Raw genomic sequence first — 18,839 nt, 5'->3', positions numbered from 1 at the left:
GCCGCGCTTTGCCTCGACACCAGAGCGAAGAAATAATCCAACCCACGACCTACAACGCAATTGCTATGTATCGCAACCACTATTTATTTGTTGACCTCCGCTTTTTTTTGGATTGGCTTTATTGCTGTTGACCTGAACTGGTCTTGACAGCGTCACCGGGCGGGGATGGGCGAGAAGCTCGCCGCTGAGAATAAAGTACGAGCTTTGATGAAGGCTCGTGAAGGCTTGGCGATCGCAGGGGAATGCCTTGCGACCTCCGCTTGTCGTAGAATTAAATAAATAAACAAACATAAAAGAATATTTTCAGCGAGACGTTTAACTATTGATAAATTTTACTTACAGATTTTTTAAAATACTATACTACTCAAATTTTAATATAGTAAACATTTAAATTATTATTAATCCATAATGCTCTGGCAACATTATATAAAAATGTTTTAAATAGATAGTGCGGCAAAAATACTTTAAAATAAAAAAAAACAATAATTAATGTTATCATCCTATTATCCATATCAAATCCTATTTACTTAATATCCTATATACTTATCAAATCCTATAATACTTAACCAAAACGTTATCCTTATTATAATTAGTTTATAAAATTAATTAAAATTATATGCTCAACATATTTGTTACAATTTTCATTTTATTTAACTATTAATATTTTAAAAAGAATATTTTATTATTAATTAAATATCATATTTATTAGATTTGTATATTTTCTATAATGTGTACATTATGTACGGTACTGTACTACAAGTGTCAATCGTGGATTGAAGCAAATTGTTTATTCCCATGTGGTGTTGAAAAATGGACGCGCACATGATTCTGTGAGCGTTTTAAAATGTTTTCATATTATATTATCACGCGTTGAACATTTAAAAAAATCGACGGAATTGTGAAAAAGTGTTGTGTGAAAATGACAGATATGCCTCCTTATCTCTCTGTAAAAGATGAGGAGAATAGCGGAGAGCCCGATAGTGATTCTTCGGACTTTGAAGATGATTTGCCATTGAGTTTTAATAAACCAAGGCATCTGGAGCCTATAAAGGGCGCTGAACGCGAGGAGCACACATGGAGGGTGAAGGAAAAGGTAGGTGTCGTCTATTTGTTTGGTAAACTACGCGACGTAATTGCGTATCACACCATAGTAAGGCATGTTACGTTAAAAACAAACGCACATGTACTCTACGATGTCGTTTACTATTCGTTTTATATATCAATTAAAATGAAACTATTCTAACATTATATGTTAGTTGATATTTTTTAAAAGTATATCTAAGATTATAACTTATTGGTATTTTTTAATAACAATCTTATTGGTATTTTTAAAGTAATTACGAAATATTTTAATGTTTATGTTTTGGTGTGTTATCATGTTTGATGTTATATAATTAAATTAGTTAGATTTTTATATTTCATATTGTTTTTTTATGGAAAATTATTAAAAAAATACATGAAAAGAATAGTTTATAAAATAAATATTAATAGATGGTTTCTTTAAAAAAATAATTATTATTATCAAGCAATAATATTAGTTGATAAGTGGTAAAAAGTTGATTAGTACTTTATTAACAGATAATTAAAGCAAATTTTGCATATTTAAGTAATTATTATAGACTTTTTTGGATATTCATTTTAAATATTATTTATTGGATTGTTTAAAATGCATGTATTATTTTTTTGTATATAAATTATATTATGATCTTTATTTAGAAAAACTCATAAAACAATTTATATGTGTAACAAACATCTATATTTGTTGTTTCGTTGTTGTCAATACTTCTTGTTGAATTAATTTTATTTAGCTATACAAATTGAAATATTTCTAAATATATAGGTATAATAAAATCGAAATAATTAAGAGTTATTTTTAATTCTTATTGAATTGAAATCAAAATATAATCTTAAATTACCAATACTGAAGTGACACATTGAATCTACTGATATATAGGTGAAAAATTGACTTTTGTTATCATTACAGTGATAAAAGTAAGAAACCAATGATTCTTCATAATATTAAGAATAATATTAATTTATTAATTACTTAATTACTAATTATTTGATGAATGTAAAAGTTTGTGATGGATGTTTGTTCTACTTTTACACAAAAACAACTAAACTGATTTAGAAAACTTTATAGTAATATAGTTTATACATTGGTAGAACACATAGGCTACAATTAAACAAAGATTTTGTATAACTAACCCAACTAAAAGGTTTATTATGTTCGTATTAGATGGGTAACTAGTATCTCATAAATCAACCTAATGTACTTAAATATTTTTAAATAATAGTATGAATTATATTGTATTTGTAGTACAAAACTCATTGTGTGGCACTTGTGCTGTGCCTCAATGTGGGTGTGGATCCTCCAGATGTGGTGAAGACACAGCCATGTGCTCGACTGGAATGCTGGATAGGTAGGTATTAAAATATATATAGTTCTCACAGACAAGATGTCTTTAGATTTAGATTTAGCTTTTCCATTTTAATTATATTCTATACTATATTGATACTTGTTAAATTTCAATCATTCTTAAATATTTCAAATTGCATATGAAACTGAGGGCAGTACATTGGGACTGTAAATTTGATGGTTGCATGTTCAAACTCTATGCAGGGAAATAAATTATTTCTATTTGAGAGTGTTGTGGCTCAGCGACACAAGAATGTGACTGTAACGTGATGGTCGTAGGTTCAATCACCACTTGAGGAAAAGTATATTTATTAACAATTATATTTTTATTTCTTTGTTCTGGTGTCCAGGCAAGGCATGGCATAGAGATCTGTCACTCAACACGCAATGCCTCCAGAATTCGGCAGAAAGTGGGGAGCGGAGTGTCTTAACACTAGGTTCCCTCTGCCTACACTGATGTGTGCAGGATACAGCATGAAGCTGATGATGATGATAAATAATAAAAAATATTAAATTTTAGATCCCAACTCAGTATCTCCGAGCAAAGCTCTAGAAAGCATAGGACATGCTCTGCAGACCCAGTATGAGAGGTGGCAGCCAAGGGCTCGCTACAAACAGTCCTTGGATCCTACTAGTGAAGAGGTATATTAGACTAATATTGTTTATGTCCTTTAATCTGTAATCTCAATTTTATTTATTTTTTTATAATAATGTTTTGTAAAATTTTTACATAAACAATGAATGCAATGTTCTTTGATTCTAGCTCAACTTGTTTAAATTACTTATATTCATTTTGCTGCTCAGTTAGACAAAGGCCAACTTTGAGTTTGGCTAACTAACAAAGCTAACAGCAACAAAGAACTGTTCCGATATTCTCCTTGCCTACCTTACCACATGTGTACCGTCACACTGTGTCTCGCGCACTTAGCAGGGTAGGCGTGGGAAACCTATTGTTAAGACAATCTGTTTTCCATTAAGACGCTTCATTTCTCATTTTCCACCGAATTCTTGACATTGTGTATGGAGTGGCGGAACTCAGCACCACGCTTTGCTTATTTACCAGAGCGAGGAAAATGAAAATATAAAATATTTCATGCTCCCGAGTGGGAATCTTTTGTGTGTGTTTACTTTACTAGTGTCTTTACACTAGGTTCCCAGATTCCCTCAACTTAAACCTGGTATCCAACAAAAGAAAAATACACTTTTATCCAATACATGAGTCACTGTGCTAATTTATAATGACGTCACTCCCAAAAAAGTATCTCGGATGAGACAGCGGTGCGCTCGTAAAGTGGTGGGCGGCGCCGTGGGAACGACGCTAGCTATTAGCTAATTAAGCCGGCCTTGCCCTAATTACCGATATTAGGCATTTTGAATATTATTTATTATGTAGAATTTAATTATTTTTTGGGTAAATATAAATTATGTTGTATGGTTTTACTTTTAACTTTAAGTTTTCGCAGCGAAAAATGATGCGAAAGATCGGCCTATGTTTTGAGAGTTATTGAATTTGTTTAATAAATTATATGGGTTTCGATTCCTGGGTCCGAAAAATATAGTCATTTAGTATTATATACTTTTTGTGCATATTTAAACATCACAATTTTGGCTTACTCACTTTTATATTATAAGAAATTAAAGTAAAGTTAATTAAAGCATGTGACTTAACAATCATTTTAAAATTTTTGAATAAATTTTAGTTTGAGATTGGTGCAGACTATTCGGTCGGCTTTATTACGTGGTATAAAAAACCGGACAAGCGCTAGGCGGGCTTGCCCACCGAGGGTTCCATACAAAAATCGGAGACTTGAGCTTTTTCCGAAATTCATGCTTAGCTTAGCCAGAGCCCGCCTGCTACCTCACTTTGAATTTTTTTCAATGCTTTAATACCAAATTTTGCCCCCCTTTTAAGGCTATTATTTTTTAGGACTTAACCACACAGATCTCAGATTTTTTCCTGAACTAATACTTCCTGTAAATGCTAGCTGCCAAATTTCATAACTCTAGGTTACTCAGAAGTATCCTATTAATTTTGATTCTTGGTTTGAATTTCAACTCGATATCTTCGAGGATTCCTGAGATAAAGCTCTTGACAGACAGACGGACAACAAAGTGGTCTTATAAGAGTTCTTTTCCTTAAAAGATACAGAACCCTAAAAACTGTGTGCTCGAAAAGATGATTGGATATTGATCGATCTAAAAAAACCATTTTTAATTGCCTTAGAAAAATGGGATAGGATATAAATATCGATTATACTCAGATTCTCCAGTCATAGGACTATATCTGTTGATCTAACAAATCACACAATCACACTCGGGGAAGTTGCTCTGGTAGGCGCGGCCATACGCGGCGAGAGGTTCCCTCTGCCCAGTGCACACCCTCTTTTCTATGCAGGATACATGCAACAAAAAACATTTTTTTAAATGTAACACTTACGATTTTCATTTAAAAATATATATGTAATACTGCAGTATAAATTTTTCTTGTTAATTAAGTGTCATTTCGTAAACATAAATACTGATTTATTTAAATATAATTGGTACAGATCAAGAAGCTCTGCTGTTCTCTTCGACGCAACGCCAAGGAGGAGCGCGTGCTGTTCCACTACAACGGCCATGGCGTACCAAAGCCCACTTCTCAAGGGGAGATATGGGTTTTTAATAGGGTAAGTATTTTATTTAGTTTACTATATTCATTTCTTAGAATTTTCGCATCACTGTTGCACAACATTTGGCAGGATGATTTTCTAAAAATACTGTTTTAAGATTTTAAAATAAAAATCAGCTACAAGATGTATCCCGCACAAACAGTGTAAGTAGAGGGGGAGAGTGCTAAAAAACTCCGTTCGCCACTTTCTTACGAATTCTGGAGGCATTGCGTGTTAAGTGGTGGAACTCAACGCCTCGCTTTTACCTCTGGATCGAACCCACAACCAGTCTCGCCTTCAGGCAAGTGTTACTGTAAACGCGACTGATGTCTTTGAGGAAATAAAGTACTCGAGGAAATAAAATATTTAATTAAATTTATATTTACATTTCTTCGTTTAGTTCCGCCACTCAACACGCAATGCCTCCAGGATATTTTTGGCGGGAGGTATTTTATTAGACTTTCGATCTCAATCTATCAGAAGTACTATATTAATTTTTATTTAAATTTTTTCCAGGCCTACACCCAATATATCCCGTTATCGATGTACGACCTACAGACCTGGATGGGCGCGCCCTCCCTCTACGTGTACGACTGCTCCAACGCGGGCGTCATCGTGGACAACTTTAAACAGTTCGCGGAACAACATGAGAGAGATTATGAGGTAATAATAGATAAGTAATAGTGATAAAATAGGAAGAATCTTAGAAAATAACTTCTTTTTTTTTCATTTTTAAATATATATTTTTTAAAATTCTTTTACTTATCTACTTTGTTTCTTAGGGCAACAATATAATATACAGAAAAAATAAAACATGGTTTTAGATTCAGTTTATTAGGCCTTTATTAATCTTATATATCTTGTCAGAGAATCAAACTGGAAAAGTATGTCTGTTTATTACACTACAATATAATATGACAGGTTTTTTTAAGATTACATAAATGACTAACATCAATTATAAGATATTTAATTCTTTTCTTCTGCATTTAGTAGATTAGGCAGAGGAACCTAGAATTGAAACCTCATTTCTTATTCAACTTTTATATACAATTTACAAACAAATGAAATTCTACACAGATGCAAGCCAGCTCCAAAGGCACTGATGCACCACCAGTGTCATACAAGAACTGTATCCAGCTGGCGGCGTGTGCAGCTGGACAAAGCCTGCCAATGTCTCCTGAGTTACCTGCAGATTTGTTCACAGCCTGCCTCACCACCCCAGTAAAGATGGCTATCAAGTGGTTTGTGTTGAGGACTCGCTTGAGGGTGGCCAGGGCGGATATGGTAGATCTGATTGACAAGTGAGTCAAGTTATTTTTAGTATTCAAATTATTCTATTTTTTCTTTACTAATGTTAAATTAAATTTCAAATATTTTTCAATTTCTATAAAATGTCTGTATTGTGTTAGGTGGTGAAATCATACATAAAAAAAGAAGCTTTTCAGTCAAGTACTCATCAATTACTTATAAGATAAGTGCAAAGTCTAAATCATACTTTACCTAATCTTATTTTGTCAGGATTCCAGGGCAAGTCACAGACAGACGCACCATGCTGGGTGAATTGAACTGGATCTTCACGGCCATCACGGACACCATTGCGTGGAGCTCCCTCCCCCCAGACCTGTTTCAGCAGCTGTTCCGAGCTGATCTGCTCACTGCTAGCCTCTGTAGGAACTTCTTGTTGGCTGATAGGATTATGAGGTTATTGGGAAATCTATTAATACCACAAAGAAGTTATTTAATATGACATGTATGTGATAGTGTCCTATAATAATTGTGGGTGCCAGGTCGTACAACTGCACGCCGGTGTCGTCGCCCGCGCTGCCGTCGCTGGCTCGGCACCCGCTGTGGGCGGCGTGGGAACACACGCTGGACCTGGCGCTGGCGCAGTTGCCGCTGGTGGCGCCCGCCACTGGCCGCGCCTACCGCCACTCGCCCTTCTTTCGCGACCAGCTCACCGCCTTCCGCCTGTGGCTGGACCTGGGTGACCTGGGCGCGCGCCCGCCGCCGCACCAGCTGCCCATGGTGCTGCAGGTGCTGCTCAGCACGCTGCACCGCGTGCGCGCGCTGCACATCCTGTGCCGCTTCCTGGCGCTGGGCGCATGGGCGGTGCGCGCCGTGCTCGCCGTGGGCATCTTCCCCTACATGCTCAAATTGCTGCAGGCCTCCGCGCACGACTTGCGCGCCTCCATGGTCTACATATGGGCGAAGATCATCGCGGTCGACCCCAGCTGCCAAGTGGATCTGGTCAATGCCAAGGGACACAAGTACTTTTTGGCTATCCTCCAGGATCCGACTGTTGATGTGTGTATTATTTTCAACCGACTTCTGTAAGAAAAGGAGGTTATCAATTCACCTGTATTTTTTTATTTTTTTTATTTTTGTTCCCTCATAACTTTTGACTGGGTGAACCGATTTTGAATTTTTTTTTGTTTGAAAGGTGAAGCTTCCCGAATGGTCCCATTTTTTTTGGTCCATGTCTGACAATGATATCTATGAGAAAATCACATAAATCTTAAATTTGCATTAGGTATGTGCGCGACAAATAGACGAATAACTCAATGTCGCGCCAACCGATTTTGATGATTCTTTTTTTAAGGATAATTTGGTGAAAGTTTGATTAGGTTCCGATTATAGGATCCGGTGAAAATTTAGAAAGTTTGTTTTTTTGTAAAAAATTGATTATACTGTAATAGTTACAAGCAAAAACTTTTTAAATTGATGTCAGAGGTGAGATTCCTGATCATTGCATTTCTTTTCAATCAATCTAAAAAAAGATGATTTTCTCATTTTCAACCAACTTAAAAAAAGGGAGATTCTCAATTCGCCCGAATACTTTTGATGTATGTTCTTCTTGTCAATATACCAAAATGTAACTTTGCACCTTTGGCAAAATAATACCTAATTAAATAAAGTTTTACATAGGACAACCACAAGCACTCATTGACAACCACTACCACCACCATAACCACTCGTTTAAGAAGCATCATTTTAAGATCTACCCATCACTTAAAATCGTAAAATAAATTAATTTTTAACAAAAACAAAAACCGACTTCTAACAACGAACTAAAAAGTGAAAAATAATTTTACAAAGATTTTATAATTTTGAAGTTGGTGCCAAGTAAAACAAACAGGCTTAGTAATTAGATATTGTAGTAAAGGTGTTGTAGCATTAGTTTGACACCGACTTCAAAATTATAAAATCTTTGTATAATTATTTTTCACTTTTTAGTTCGTTATTAGAAGTCGGTTTTTCTTTTTGTTAAAAATTAATGTTATATAAAATTTGTCATAATGCAACATTATTGGATTATAAGAGTGATTGCAGCATTGATTCCCAGTTAAAGTTGATTATATAAAATTTTTCCAATCTAGTAAGACGAAACGGAATATGAAACGTACCAAAAATGTAAAATAGAGTGTCTTTACGTTTGTTTTGTTTTTGTAAAAATGTTTTGTAATAAAATGATCTTAATGAAATGTATTTATTTCAGATTGAACACAGAACTTTGGCAGCATTTGTATTGGCTGGTATAGTTGACAACTACCCAGCGGGACAAGAGGCTGCATTACAGGTTCATATTGTTATTTTCATACAATACTTCAACTGAACAACCCAACTTTGATATATGAAGATACATATCTTTTTTGTATTCCGTACCTGGAATAAATAGTAACTTACGGCGACAGTTCATGGCTTCTCCAGTGAGCGTGTATATTGTACCATCATTGTGATCACATCCAGACACTGTACACTACCATAACAGCTTCTATGGAAACAAATTGTATGTGTTTATAAATAAATCTAGGGATCTATTGCTCTATAACTGTATCCAAAACAGATCACTATTTATAACCATAACCGAATCCGATATAAAAGATTCGAATAGTTTTGGACTGTTAAAATTTTCGCTTAAGAACAAAAAATGTCTTGAAATCTTTTTTTGTATTTGTAACATCCGTACATAAAGCTATGGCTTGCAGGGCTCCATGATCTCCCTATGCCTGGAGCAACTGGAGTCCACAGGGGACAAGGCGTGGCGTCTCCAGCAGTGGGCCTGCATCGGCCTGGCGCGGCTCTGGCGGGGCTGGGACGCGGCGCGCTGGGCCGGAGTCCGGGACCTGGCGCACGAGAAGCTGGCCGCCCTCCTTCCGCATCCGCGCCCGGAGCTTCGAGCCGCCTGCGCGCACGCCCTCGCGGCGTTTATCTCTGCGGGTGCCGCCACTCCGCGCACGGACCACGCCAACGCCCTGGACCAGCAGGTGGCCGTGCAGCTGGCTTCCCGTCTGCAGAAGGATGCGTCAGTGTTGGTGAGAGCGGAGATTCTGGCGGCGCTGCAGTGGATGGTGCTGATATTTGAGCAGCATTTTATGGCAGTTTATATTAGTGAGAGAACAAGGAGGTGTGATAGGTAATGATTTTTTTTTAAATTATGTGTTGTATTATATTTATATTAGTCAACTTCTTTTCATTGTTTTTTATCATTGGTGTATTACATAAAGCACTTAACAACAACTGAATGTGCGCTGTCGTTGTGGTTGCAGGGAATCGGTGCGCGGTCGCGGCCACATCGACCGCGGGCTTGACGCGCTGGCGCCCGAGCGCACGCCGCGCACGCCGCCGCACGCGCACGCGCACCCGCCCGCGCTGGCGCTGCCTGCCATCGGTCAGTACTCACTAGTAGTATGGTATTACCCTAAGCCCGGTTTCTGTCGAAAGGAAAATAAGCGGGTAATGGTTTGGCGGGAGGAACTCATTCTAAATAAAATATATTTATATTTCCACTAACAAGGAGATTTATATTTTATAAGTACACCGTTCTGTCGCTTCATCAACGCGTACCACATCCGAGGACGTCTAAAATAATTACTTAGTTATTTTTATCCAAAGAAATTTAAAAAAATAGATCAATTTTATTTTTATTATGTTATTTACTACAGGCACTGCTCAGAGTTCTATTTTTGAAAAAAATTTTTTTTTTAACATTTATTTTCCACCTAAACTGATTATTTCTGAATTCAGCTTTATGCTGTATTCCATCCCACAAATAGCAACTCTCCGCCCAACATTAAAGACAACTTTAAAGAAAAATACTCTCCATCCAACTTTAAAGATATCACGGGAAGATTGGCGGAACTCAACACTGCGCTTTTTCTTCTTACAAGGACAATGAAATGATAATAATTTATTCCCTAAGAATCGAACCTAGTCCTTTTGGTCGATAGAGTCATTACTCACATTACGATAGATTTCTTTGTAGTTGTTGGGTTTACTTTTCCAACTATAGACACAGTTGGTATTTTTTATCTAATTTTTTAAGTGTTGGTATATTATATCATGTTTCAAATGTTAATAGCCATATTTATCAAACAATTTAAATCAGTACTCTGATATAATTACTGAGCAATCAATAATATACTTTTCGTTTTACAGGGTTTGGTTCAGTATATATGAAGCTGTGGGAAACACTGAGTACAATGGCGAAGGAACCCCATCCACAGTTATCGCAGATGGCCAATGATATCATCAATTATGTGTCGAATCAGGTCATTTTATTGTATATATATTTTATTGTATATAGAATATATTACATTTACTCAATTAAAACTAACAACATTTGTGCTTGCGGTAGACGTCAGAGGCATTTAGTTATACTTGCAATCTGTGGAGACTCATCAGTATACTGTTTGTTTCTTTTAAAAGTAAAATAAACAAAGATATATTTATTTACAGGTGGATAGCGTGGGACGCGAGACGACACACGCGCACGCGCACGGCAGCGGTGGCTCTAGCTCACTGCCGCCCTCGCCCAATGCGCGGGCGCACGCGCACCCCGACACTCGAACACTGCCGCACATGGGTTTGTACCAATTCGTATCTAGTACGCTAGTAGTAGTAGCTAGGTAACCTCGTTTAAACGTCGCGTTGTGGGTACGATCCTCAGTCGAGGCAATGATTAAATATAAATTATTCTTATATATCCAGTCTGATAAGCTGTGTTGCCAAATTGTTACTTCTAACCTCCACCCTTACACTACCCTCTCATGCTACCTCTAGGTTACAAGATTATGTTATCTGTAGCCGTAAAAAAAATAAAGAATTTGGCTAATAGTCGATTACACGAACAATTTATTCCAAATTTGAATCAATTCCAAATCATATCCTATATGAAATAATCAAGCAGTGTTACTTTCATGAAAATGTTTTTGAGGTGTCTGGTGTTATATTTGACTGTCTGTCACTGGCAACACTACTCATTAAACAAAATGCTGTAATGGATGTATTCATTTGGTATGGTGTGTGTGAAGCGGGTGCAAAATTAAATGAATTCTTCAGTGAAATATTTTAATAAGTGTCATGAGACTGTTTCTAATTATGATTTTTCTTTTTTTTTAATTATACAGGACGCAGCAAATTCGGCCTCCCGCATACGATATCGGAAGACTCGGTGGCGCATAGGAACCGCGAACGTGACTCCACTTCTTCGAATTCTAGTGAGTAGCTATCATTTCGTGCCTATATTGAAAAGGAGCAGCATATAGGGTAAAATACTTCAAACCCGTACTTAGAAAAAAAATTATCATTGTTCAATTTTCAATTTCATGTAATCGATAACACATAGAATTATTATTTTCATTTTATGTTTATTATCCATACTGTATTACGTGTGAGGTAGGTATGAAGAAATACCAATAACGTAAACATCTACTACAACAAAACTACTACTAAACGTTGCCGACGTGCCACTTTTCATACGCATAAAACATACCAGTAAGAACGTTCGCGGTCTTTAAGGTAGAGACACGCGCTTTTTGAAGGTACCCATGCCATATCGACCTGGAAACACTGCCGCGGGTAGGCCATTCCACAGTTCCGTGGCACGTGGAAGGAAATTCCTACGAAACTGTATAGTAGTGGAGTGTCACGTATCCAGATGGTATAGGTGATACTTGAGTTTGTGACGTGCTGTGCGGTTAGAAAATTCAGCGGCAAGTAACCGGTCTAACAGTTCTCCAGAACACTCCCCATGATAAATGCGGTAGAGAACGCACTGCGAGGAGATATCTCTACGCAAAGCCAAGGTTCCTCAGCTCTGTTGATGAGCCCCGGGTCATCTTGGCCTCTCTAAACGTTGTTTAGGATTAGTAATTGCATAGAATAGAAATATAAACAATGTTCAATTTCACCTCCAATACCTACGACTCGATTTCGTAAATGAGGTGTCAGTGATGTCTCTTTGATAAGTTAGCATATGTGTGCGTCATTCTTAACAATTGGCGTTCATTTTATTATTTATTTACTTTTTCAGTATTGGCAAAATTTCTTTCGTTTTAATTGCATTAGGTTTTTATTGAGTAGTAAAAAAAACTAGTGAAGATAAAAGCACTCTGTATAAAATCGTGTAACTTTTTTTATTCATAAACCAATTAAAATAAAACAATCGCCAAAATATAATAGTGAAAACAATTAAATCGGTTGAGCTATTTCTGAGATAAGCGTGAACATCGCACAGACAAACGGACAAAAAAAATTAAATCAATGTTCTATTATTTTCCAAGTACAGACACGGAAGTACCACTGTACTAGTTTTATTTTAAGTATAGATATTTACCAAAGCCCAAATGTGATATAGTTAACATACATTAAATATAATATATTTGCAGGTCAAACGAAAAAACCAATAGTAACAACACAATTCGTTGAATGGGCGACGGCGCAGTTCGCTCGCGGTGACGTCAGCGGCGGCGTGGGTCACTTTGCCACCGGTGAGACAGAACCCGCTACCACCGCGGAGGAACCTGAGTCTGTTTCCGCGCCCGGACCTGCGTCCACGCCTGTCGTTGATTGTGAGAGTAGAGCGCATCACGAGCGCGTATGGCGCCGTGCTAGGAATAGGAGTATACGGAGAGAAGCAAGAGGTTGGTGTTTTGTTTGTGTTTTTATTAATGTTTTGGTATAATGTAGGTACAATGTTTGGACATTTGTAGACTATATTGCCTTTTCTTTTTGTTATGATTTATGTAATATGTAAGAGAATCACAATATTATAAAAACAATTTATTACAAATAAATTGTATTCTTAACTAGTGGACCCGGACGCGGCTAGGCCTGCTTGAACTATAAGAATATTTTCGCGTCGGTCATACTCATACTGTGCCGCCTGAAGGCTATGTCATTTCGAATCAGTGACATCTCCTTAATTATTTATTAGAATGTTATACAGTAAACTATAATTTCAATCTAGATTTATTTTCATAAGGATGAATATCAAAATGTCGCGGTAACGGTCGCGTAGCGACGCGATGGTTGTTATTAACATGCCAGAATAAATTGCATGTCAAATTAGAAAGTACTTTAAAATATATTAGTTTATATGTGTAATGTAATGTTATATAGCACTTCTGAAGAATGCAGCTTTCATACAAAACAAAAACAAAGTAAATCAGACCAGTAGATCCAGAGATCTTAGCGTTCAAACAAACAAAAACAAACTTCCGCTTTATTATATTAGTATAGATATAATTTATATTATAAGTAAAACATCTATACATGACATGTAAAAAGTGAATGTTTAATGTTGAATCAGCCTTACGCACGGCGCCCCCGCCGCGGCTGGAGACAGTCGCGTTCCATTCGCGCTGCCCGCTGCCGCCCGCCGTCGTACAGTTCCACCCCTACGAGCAGCACGTCGCGCTCGCCTCCAAGGAGAACTTCGGCATCTGGGACTGGGGCACCGCCGCCAAGCTGTGCGTGGGCGCCTGGCGCCGCCCCTGGGGCCGCATCACCGCCCTGGCCTACCTGGACGCACATCACCACGCTCTCCTGGCCGCCGCCAGCCACACAGGCCAGCTCGCGCTCTACCGCCCCGCGCCGCCCGGCCGCCCCGCCGAGCCCGCGCTGCTCGCCGCTTGGCGCGCCCTAGACGCGCGACCGCCGCCCGCACCCCGCCCGCCGCCCGCGCAGCCCCTCTACGGCGCGCCTGCGCCCGCACCCCCTGCACCGCCGCCGCCCGCCACGCTGCTACGCTGGTGCGCGCGTCGCCACTCGCTCGCGCTGGCCGGTGCTGCGCCTGCGCTGCGCCTGTGGGACGCGCGCGCCGAGCTGCTAGCCGCCGACATCCCCACGGGTGGCGCCGCGCCCGCCACCGCGCTGTGGCGCGTCGGTCCACACGTGCTGGCCGGCTTCGCCGACGGCGCCGTGCGCGCCTGGGACGAGCGCGCCCCGCCCCACTCCCCCCGCGCTGCCCTCGCCCCCCTGAGCGCCGCTGCCCTCTGCTGCGCGCTGCGCGAGGACGCATGCGCGCTGGTGACGGGCGCAGCGGACGGCGAGGTGCGCGTGTACGATGCGCGCAAGCTGGCCGCGCCGCGCGTTGTGGTGCGCGCGCCGGCGCCTCTGGCCGCGCTGGACGTGCACCCGTGCGCGCCGCTGGTGGCGGCCGGTTCCGTGAACCAGAGCCTCACGGTATACGACCTGGAGGGCACGGTGCTGAGTACGGTGCGCTTCCACGAGGGCTTCATGGGCGCGCGCATCGGGCCGGTGTCGTGCCTGGCTTTCCACCCGCTGCGCGCGGCGCTGGGGGTTGGCGCCAAGGACTCCACGGTGTCAGTGTACGTGGCAGAGGCGCGCCGGTGACCCTCGCTCTACGGCCTCGCGCTGCCGCTGCCCTTCGCGCAGTACCGCCCCGAGTGACCGAGTGACCACTGGTAAACACAAACCAATACTTATCCCATAAATATTAATCTAAAAAGGAACCTTTTTTGATGTTGTGAATATGCTTATTTCCAGGTAGTAAGACTACATGTAACGAAGGCAGCTCGGCGCCCGCGCCGCCGACTAGCATAACATACTCACTGTATCTACCTGTATATACCTTATATCTAATATATAGGCATGTATCTACTATACACACGTTTGTTCACACATACATCTATCTAACTTCAATTTACTTTGTTATTCCAAAATAATGAATATATTTTAAAAAATACAATTATATTTTTTTTACTTGTAACAATCACAGATAAATAAAAATGTCGGGACAAGTGTGTACATATAAAGTTGACTTCCAAAACTTAGGTGTAAATTGCTATTCTTCACTGTACTAACATTAACTTCATCACACAAACATCTGAAAGTTTTTGAGAAATTCTATGAGATACAATCCTCATTTCTAGTCTATATGAAATTTTTATATAAAAACTAAATTATATTATATTATGCCCAATTTAAGAGAAATCAATTAACCCACCGAAATAACAGTGCCATAAGTTGAACAAACACATCCATTTTTCTCTTCTGTATTACTACTAGTACTGTAGTACTATTCAGAGTACTTTCTAATATAATAAATAACCTTTTAAATATACAAATGTTGCTTAAAATAACTAAAAAAAAACAATACAACATACAATATACAATAGAATATTCTAAATCCAAATAAGCTTATGGGTTTGCTAACTCCTAGATAATTAGATATTGACAAAAACTTAATATATCTGACACTAGCAATATTACATTGTTAATAGTTGGACTTAGAGAAATTGCCTTTTTTCGTACAAAAGTAAAGTTTAATACATAGTCGACATTTTTTGCGTGTTTAATAATATTTAAATTTCTTTTAAAATATAAGGTACTAATTTAGGAAAGAACTTTAGCCCATACATTGCAGTATGTCACTATATAAGCTTAAGTCGAAAGAAAATGTTATAAATTATTATTTCATTTGATTTAAATGAAAATATTATACTATTACTAATAATATTTTACATAACTAACTATATTATATACTGTATTTATGTTTAGTCAATAGCAGCTTTGGAAAGTAGAGGCAAAGTGGCTTTCTGTTTGAAAACATTCTTTCTTTTTAAAAATTGTTATATTCAATGAGTACCGAAATAGTACTTTCATTTAAGTGTTTCAATGGTCTTTCATTAACATTTTGTAAATTGTACACATAAGTAATTTTTCATTCAAAATGTGACTTCCATATATTTCAGGTCAAATGTGAAAATTGAACTATTTTAATTTTAAATAAATGAATATCACCTAAATTAAAGATAAATGTATAAAACATTGATTTTGTTACAAACTCTTTTTACAATTTCCGCCTCTACTTTCAGTTTTCTTTTTTTTTTTAATATAGTACATAAGGTTGATATATGGCAGGAATCCTGTCCATGTTTGGTGGTCACTTTATAGGAAGGAGAATGTTGGCATTCATCAAAATTTTACTATAATATTATGTAATAAAAAGTATAGCCAAAAAAATAGTTTAATGATTGAAAATAAAATTTATATATTTTTTAAACCAAAATACTATTCAAATTCAAATTCAAAATATTCTTTATATTCAAATAAACTTTATAAGCACTTTTGAATCGTTGAATGTACATGTCAACAAAAAGCTACCACCGGCAGCTATTGAATTGTATAATTAAACAACAAATTACAAACGTCAGTGTTCAATTTTGTAGTCTACGATTGAATGTTAAGAGTGTACAAGTGGTCAAATTGATTGTAGGGACAAGGTTCAAATATGAAAGGATGTAGCTGCTTTGGTTAACATAAGGGTGTAGGGTATGAGCAAGATTCCTGCCACATCCACATGCTATAAGTGTGTATACAACATATTTAGCCAAATATATTGCTGTATATTATTGTAGGACTAGTACTTTGTACATATACATATAAACATACCTGCACTTTTGGGATAAAGTAGTCTAACGCGCAAAACTGCAATTAATAAACAATCACATATACAATCTTAAAATATTGTAGTGTAGCAAAAGTTAGTTAAAGTAATATAGAGTTAGGTCACTTCTATTCCAAGAGTGCAATATATGCTGTAGTCGCAATATTATTATTAGTGTTCAAACAATAGCGAGGCCGGAACTCAACCCGCTACCGTGTGACGACCGCCTCATGTGTTCTATCATTTACAGGTGCCTTAAATTTTTCATTATTTTCACCACTACACTGATATTTAAACTACATGTTGTGCGTTTGTCTGTGTGTGGCGGCTGTCCGGCGGTGGCGGGAAGGCGGGCAGGAGCTCTCACAGCACGTCTCAACGATAAAGTGTTCAAGAGGTGCTACAATTTGTTATTACCTTAGATTTAACTCCAGCGGCAGCTCCGGCTCAATCCCATTATTTATTTATTTTTCACACTCGTGATTAGTGATCAGAAAGTTCCTAAAACACAATACTTGATGCCATTTTGTTTAAGATTCAAAGTGTTTTGTGTTCTTTTGTTTACAGTACAGTCAACAAGTCGGGGGCACCCTGAAGTTAAGTTCCCTTAACTTTTGCCCATTGTTTATTCGGGAAAATAATCTAAAGTAAGAAAAATGTTCAAAACAAATCTGCATAGCAATCTATAGCTAACTTCAGGGCGGCTAAGACTCATTGATCATTCTGTTTTGCGTAGGTTATACATTGTTGGGAGTATCCCGGGGGGCTATGGGCGATAATCTGTAGCTGTATGTCTAGTTAGTGTATCAAACTTAAGCATTTATCCATTTTCTTTGTTATGATGAACAAAATTATATTAACTTTAAATTGGTAAATTGTCACATTTTACAATTGATTAGTGTAAAAATTAAGTTGGTTTATAAATTGATTTTATATCATCGCTTTTACATATTGTGTAATTTAAATTGTACATTATACATAATAATATTGTTGTTGTTAAATAAAACAAAGTACATATATGTTGTTTTATTGCTTTCTTTATCCTATCATTTTGAACACAAAATTATTATACATCATAAAAAGCTGTTGCTTTTTATAATTTGCACCAGATTATACAGACTGACTGATATGTATATGAAAATGTATGATAATTATTAGATAAAATGACAAATAGAATTAGAATTTATGAACTTGGTTGTTGATTAATGCTAATTACTCAGATGGACTAAGTACATAATAATGGTGAACAAAGTATCTTAACTCGAGGTGCCCTCTGCTGCTGCTGCTGTTGTGTGCAGGATAAAGTGCCAAGCTTATGTTAAATAATTCAAAGTATATTGAAACATAAAATATTTATTTTCTTTAATAACTTATAAAACTTTTTGTAACCATTCTACTAATAATCACATCAAGTAAATCAACATCATTCTTAAAATTATTCAGTTTATACACACTTTTTATATCTTTTAAACTACTGAGCTTACTTAAGTCACTGATAGGACAGGTATTTCCCTCAATTTGTTTAATAATTTCATTACTATTATCACTTGTATTGTTTATAAGAAAACAAACGAGTAGGTTATTATCTTTCTCAATACCAAATTTACTTAAACTTTGCGAAATATTCTTTGTGAGGGATAAATTGTATAATATTTCTGAATAAACAGTCTTCGTTACCATACTATTAGATCTTTCTGACAACACTGCCCGGTTAGCAGCAACCACAACTTGCAATATATCCAATATTAAACTAGGTTTTATCACTGCGCAGTTCCAAATACCCGCAATTATATTTTTCCTAATGGTTTCCACATTATTTACATTTTTTAATAAATATATTTTTATGGTTGTTTGTGTGTCGGGGTCGAGAGCACATGTATAATTTTCTGATGACATTTTGTTTTGTTTCCTATTGGTTTGTCGTTGTCGTGTAATGCTAATTGCTAATGCTCGACAATTTCACTTGACAGTTGACATAAGCAAGGAAATTTTCACTTACATTTTGACTTAAATATATAGACATTTGACATTTCGGATTCATGATTCAATTCAATTCATTCAGAGTTTCAATTCATATAAT

At 37.4% G+C, this 18,839-nt stretch overlaps 2 protein-coding genes across 2 annotated transcripts; one reads left to right on the top strand and one right to left on the bottom strand.

The window, feature by feature from the left end:
* The first annotated feature begins 756 nt into the window (after positions 1-756).
* On the top strand, positions 757-17,776 carry raptor (regulatory associated protein of MTOR complex 1). Its single transcript, XM_085198641.1, has 17 exons — positions 757-1,093; positions 2,321-2,423; positions 2,940-3,061; positions 4,966-5,085; positions 5,584-5,730; positions 6,145-6,368; positions 6,586-6,768; positions 6,855-7,371; positions 8,564-8,644; positions 9,054-9,481; positions 9,615-9,736; positions 10,504-10,616; positions 10,804-10,930; positions 11,475-11,564; positions 12,735-12,989; positions 13,658-14,774; positions 14,857-17,776. Exons 1-16 carry the CDS (start codon positions 920-922, stop codon positions 14,701-14,703), a joined length of 3,852 nt encoding a protein of 1,283 aa, XP_085054767.1. The 5' UTR covers positions 757-919; the 3' UTR covers positions 14,704-14,774; positions 14,857-17,776.
* Positions 17,777-18,096: 320 nt separating this feature from the next.
* On the bottom strand, positions 18,097-18,792 carry LOC146531154 (EKC/KEOPS complex subunit Tprkb-like). Its single transcript, XM_085198648.1, has one exon. The coding sequence runs from the start codon at positions 18,653-18,655 to the stop codon at positions 18,122-18,124; it is 534 nt and encodes a 177-aa protein (XP_085054774.1). The 5' UTR covers positions 18,656-18,792; the 3' UTR covers positions 18,097-18,121.
* Between the last annotated feature and the right edge of the window lie 47 nt (positions 18,793-18,839).

Source organism: Heliconius melpomene, chromosome 15 (genome assembly GCF_056956725.1).
Source record: "Heliconius melpomene rosina isolate 202511_hmr_F chromosome 15, ASM5695672v1, whole genome shotgun sequence".
In the NCBI taxonomy this organism is placed as follows: Eukaryota; Metazoa; Arthropoda; class Insecta; order Lepidoptera; family Nymphalidae; genus Heliconius; species Heliconius melpomene.
This window is presented reverse-complemented; position numbering and strand designations above follow the sequence as displayed.

Coding starts and splice junctions, on each gene's coding strand:
- raptor (XM_085198641.1), top strand. CDS start 920: ATGACAGATATGCCTCCTTATCTCTCTGTAAAAGATGAGGAGAATAGC. Junction 3,062..4,965: donor TGGATCCTACTAGTGAAGAG/GTATATTAGACT, acceptor TAATTGGTACAG/ATCAAGAAGCTCTGCTGTTC. Junction 12,990..13,657: donor TATACGGAGAGAAGCAAGAG/GTTGGTGTTTTG, acceptor ATGTTGAATCAG/CCTTACGCACGGCGCCCCCG.
- LOC146531154 (XM_085198648.1), bottom strand. CDS start 18,655: ATGTCATCAGAAAATTATACATGTGCTCTCGACCCCGACACACAAACA.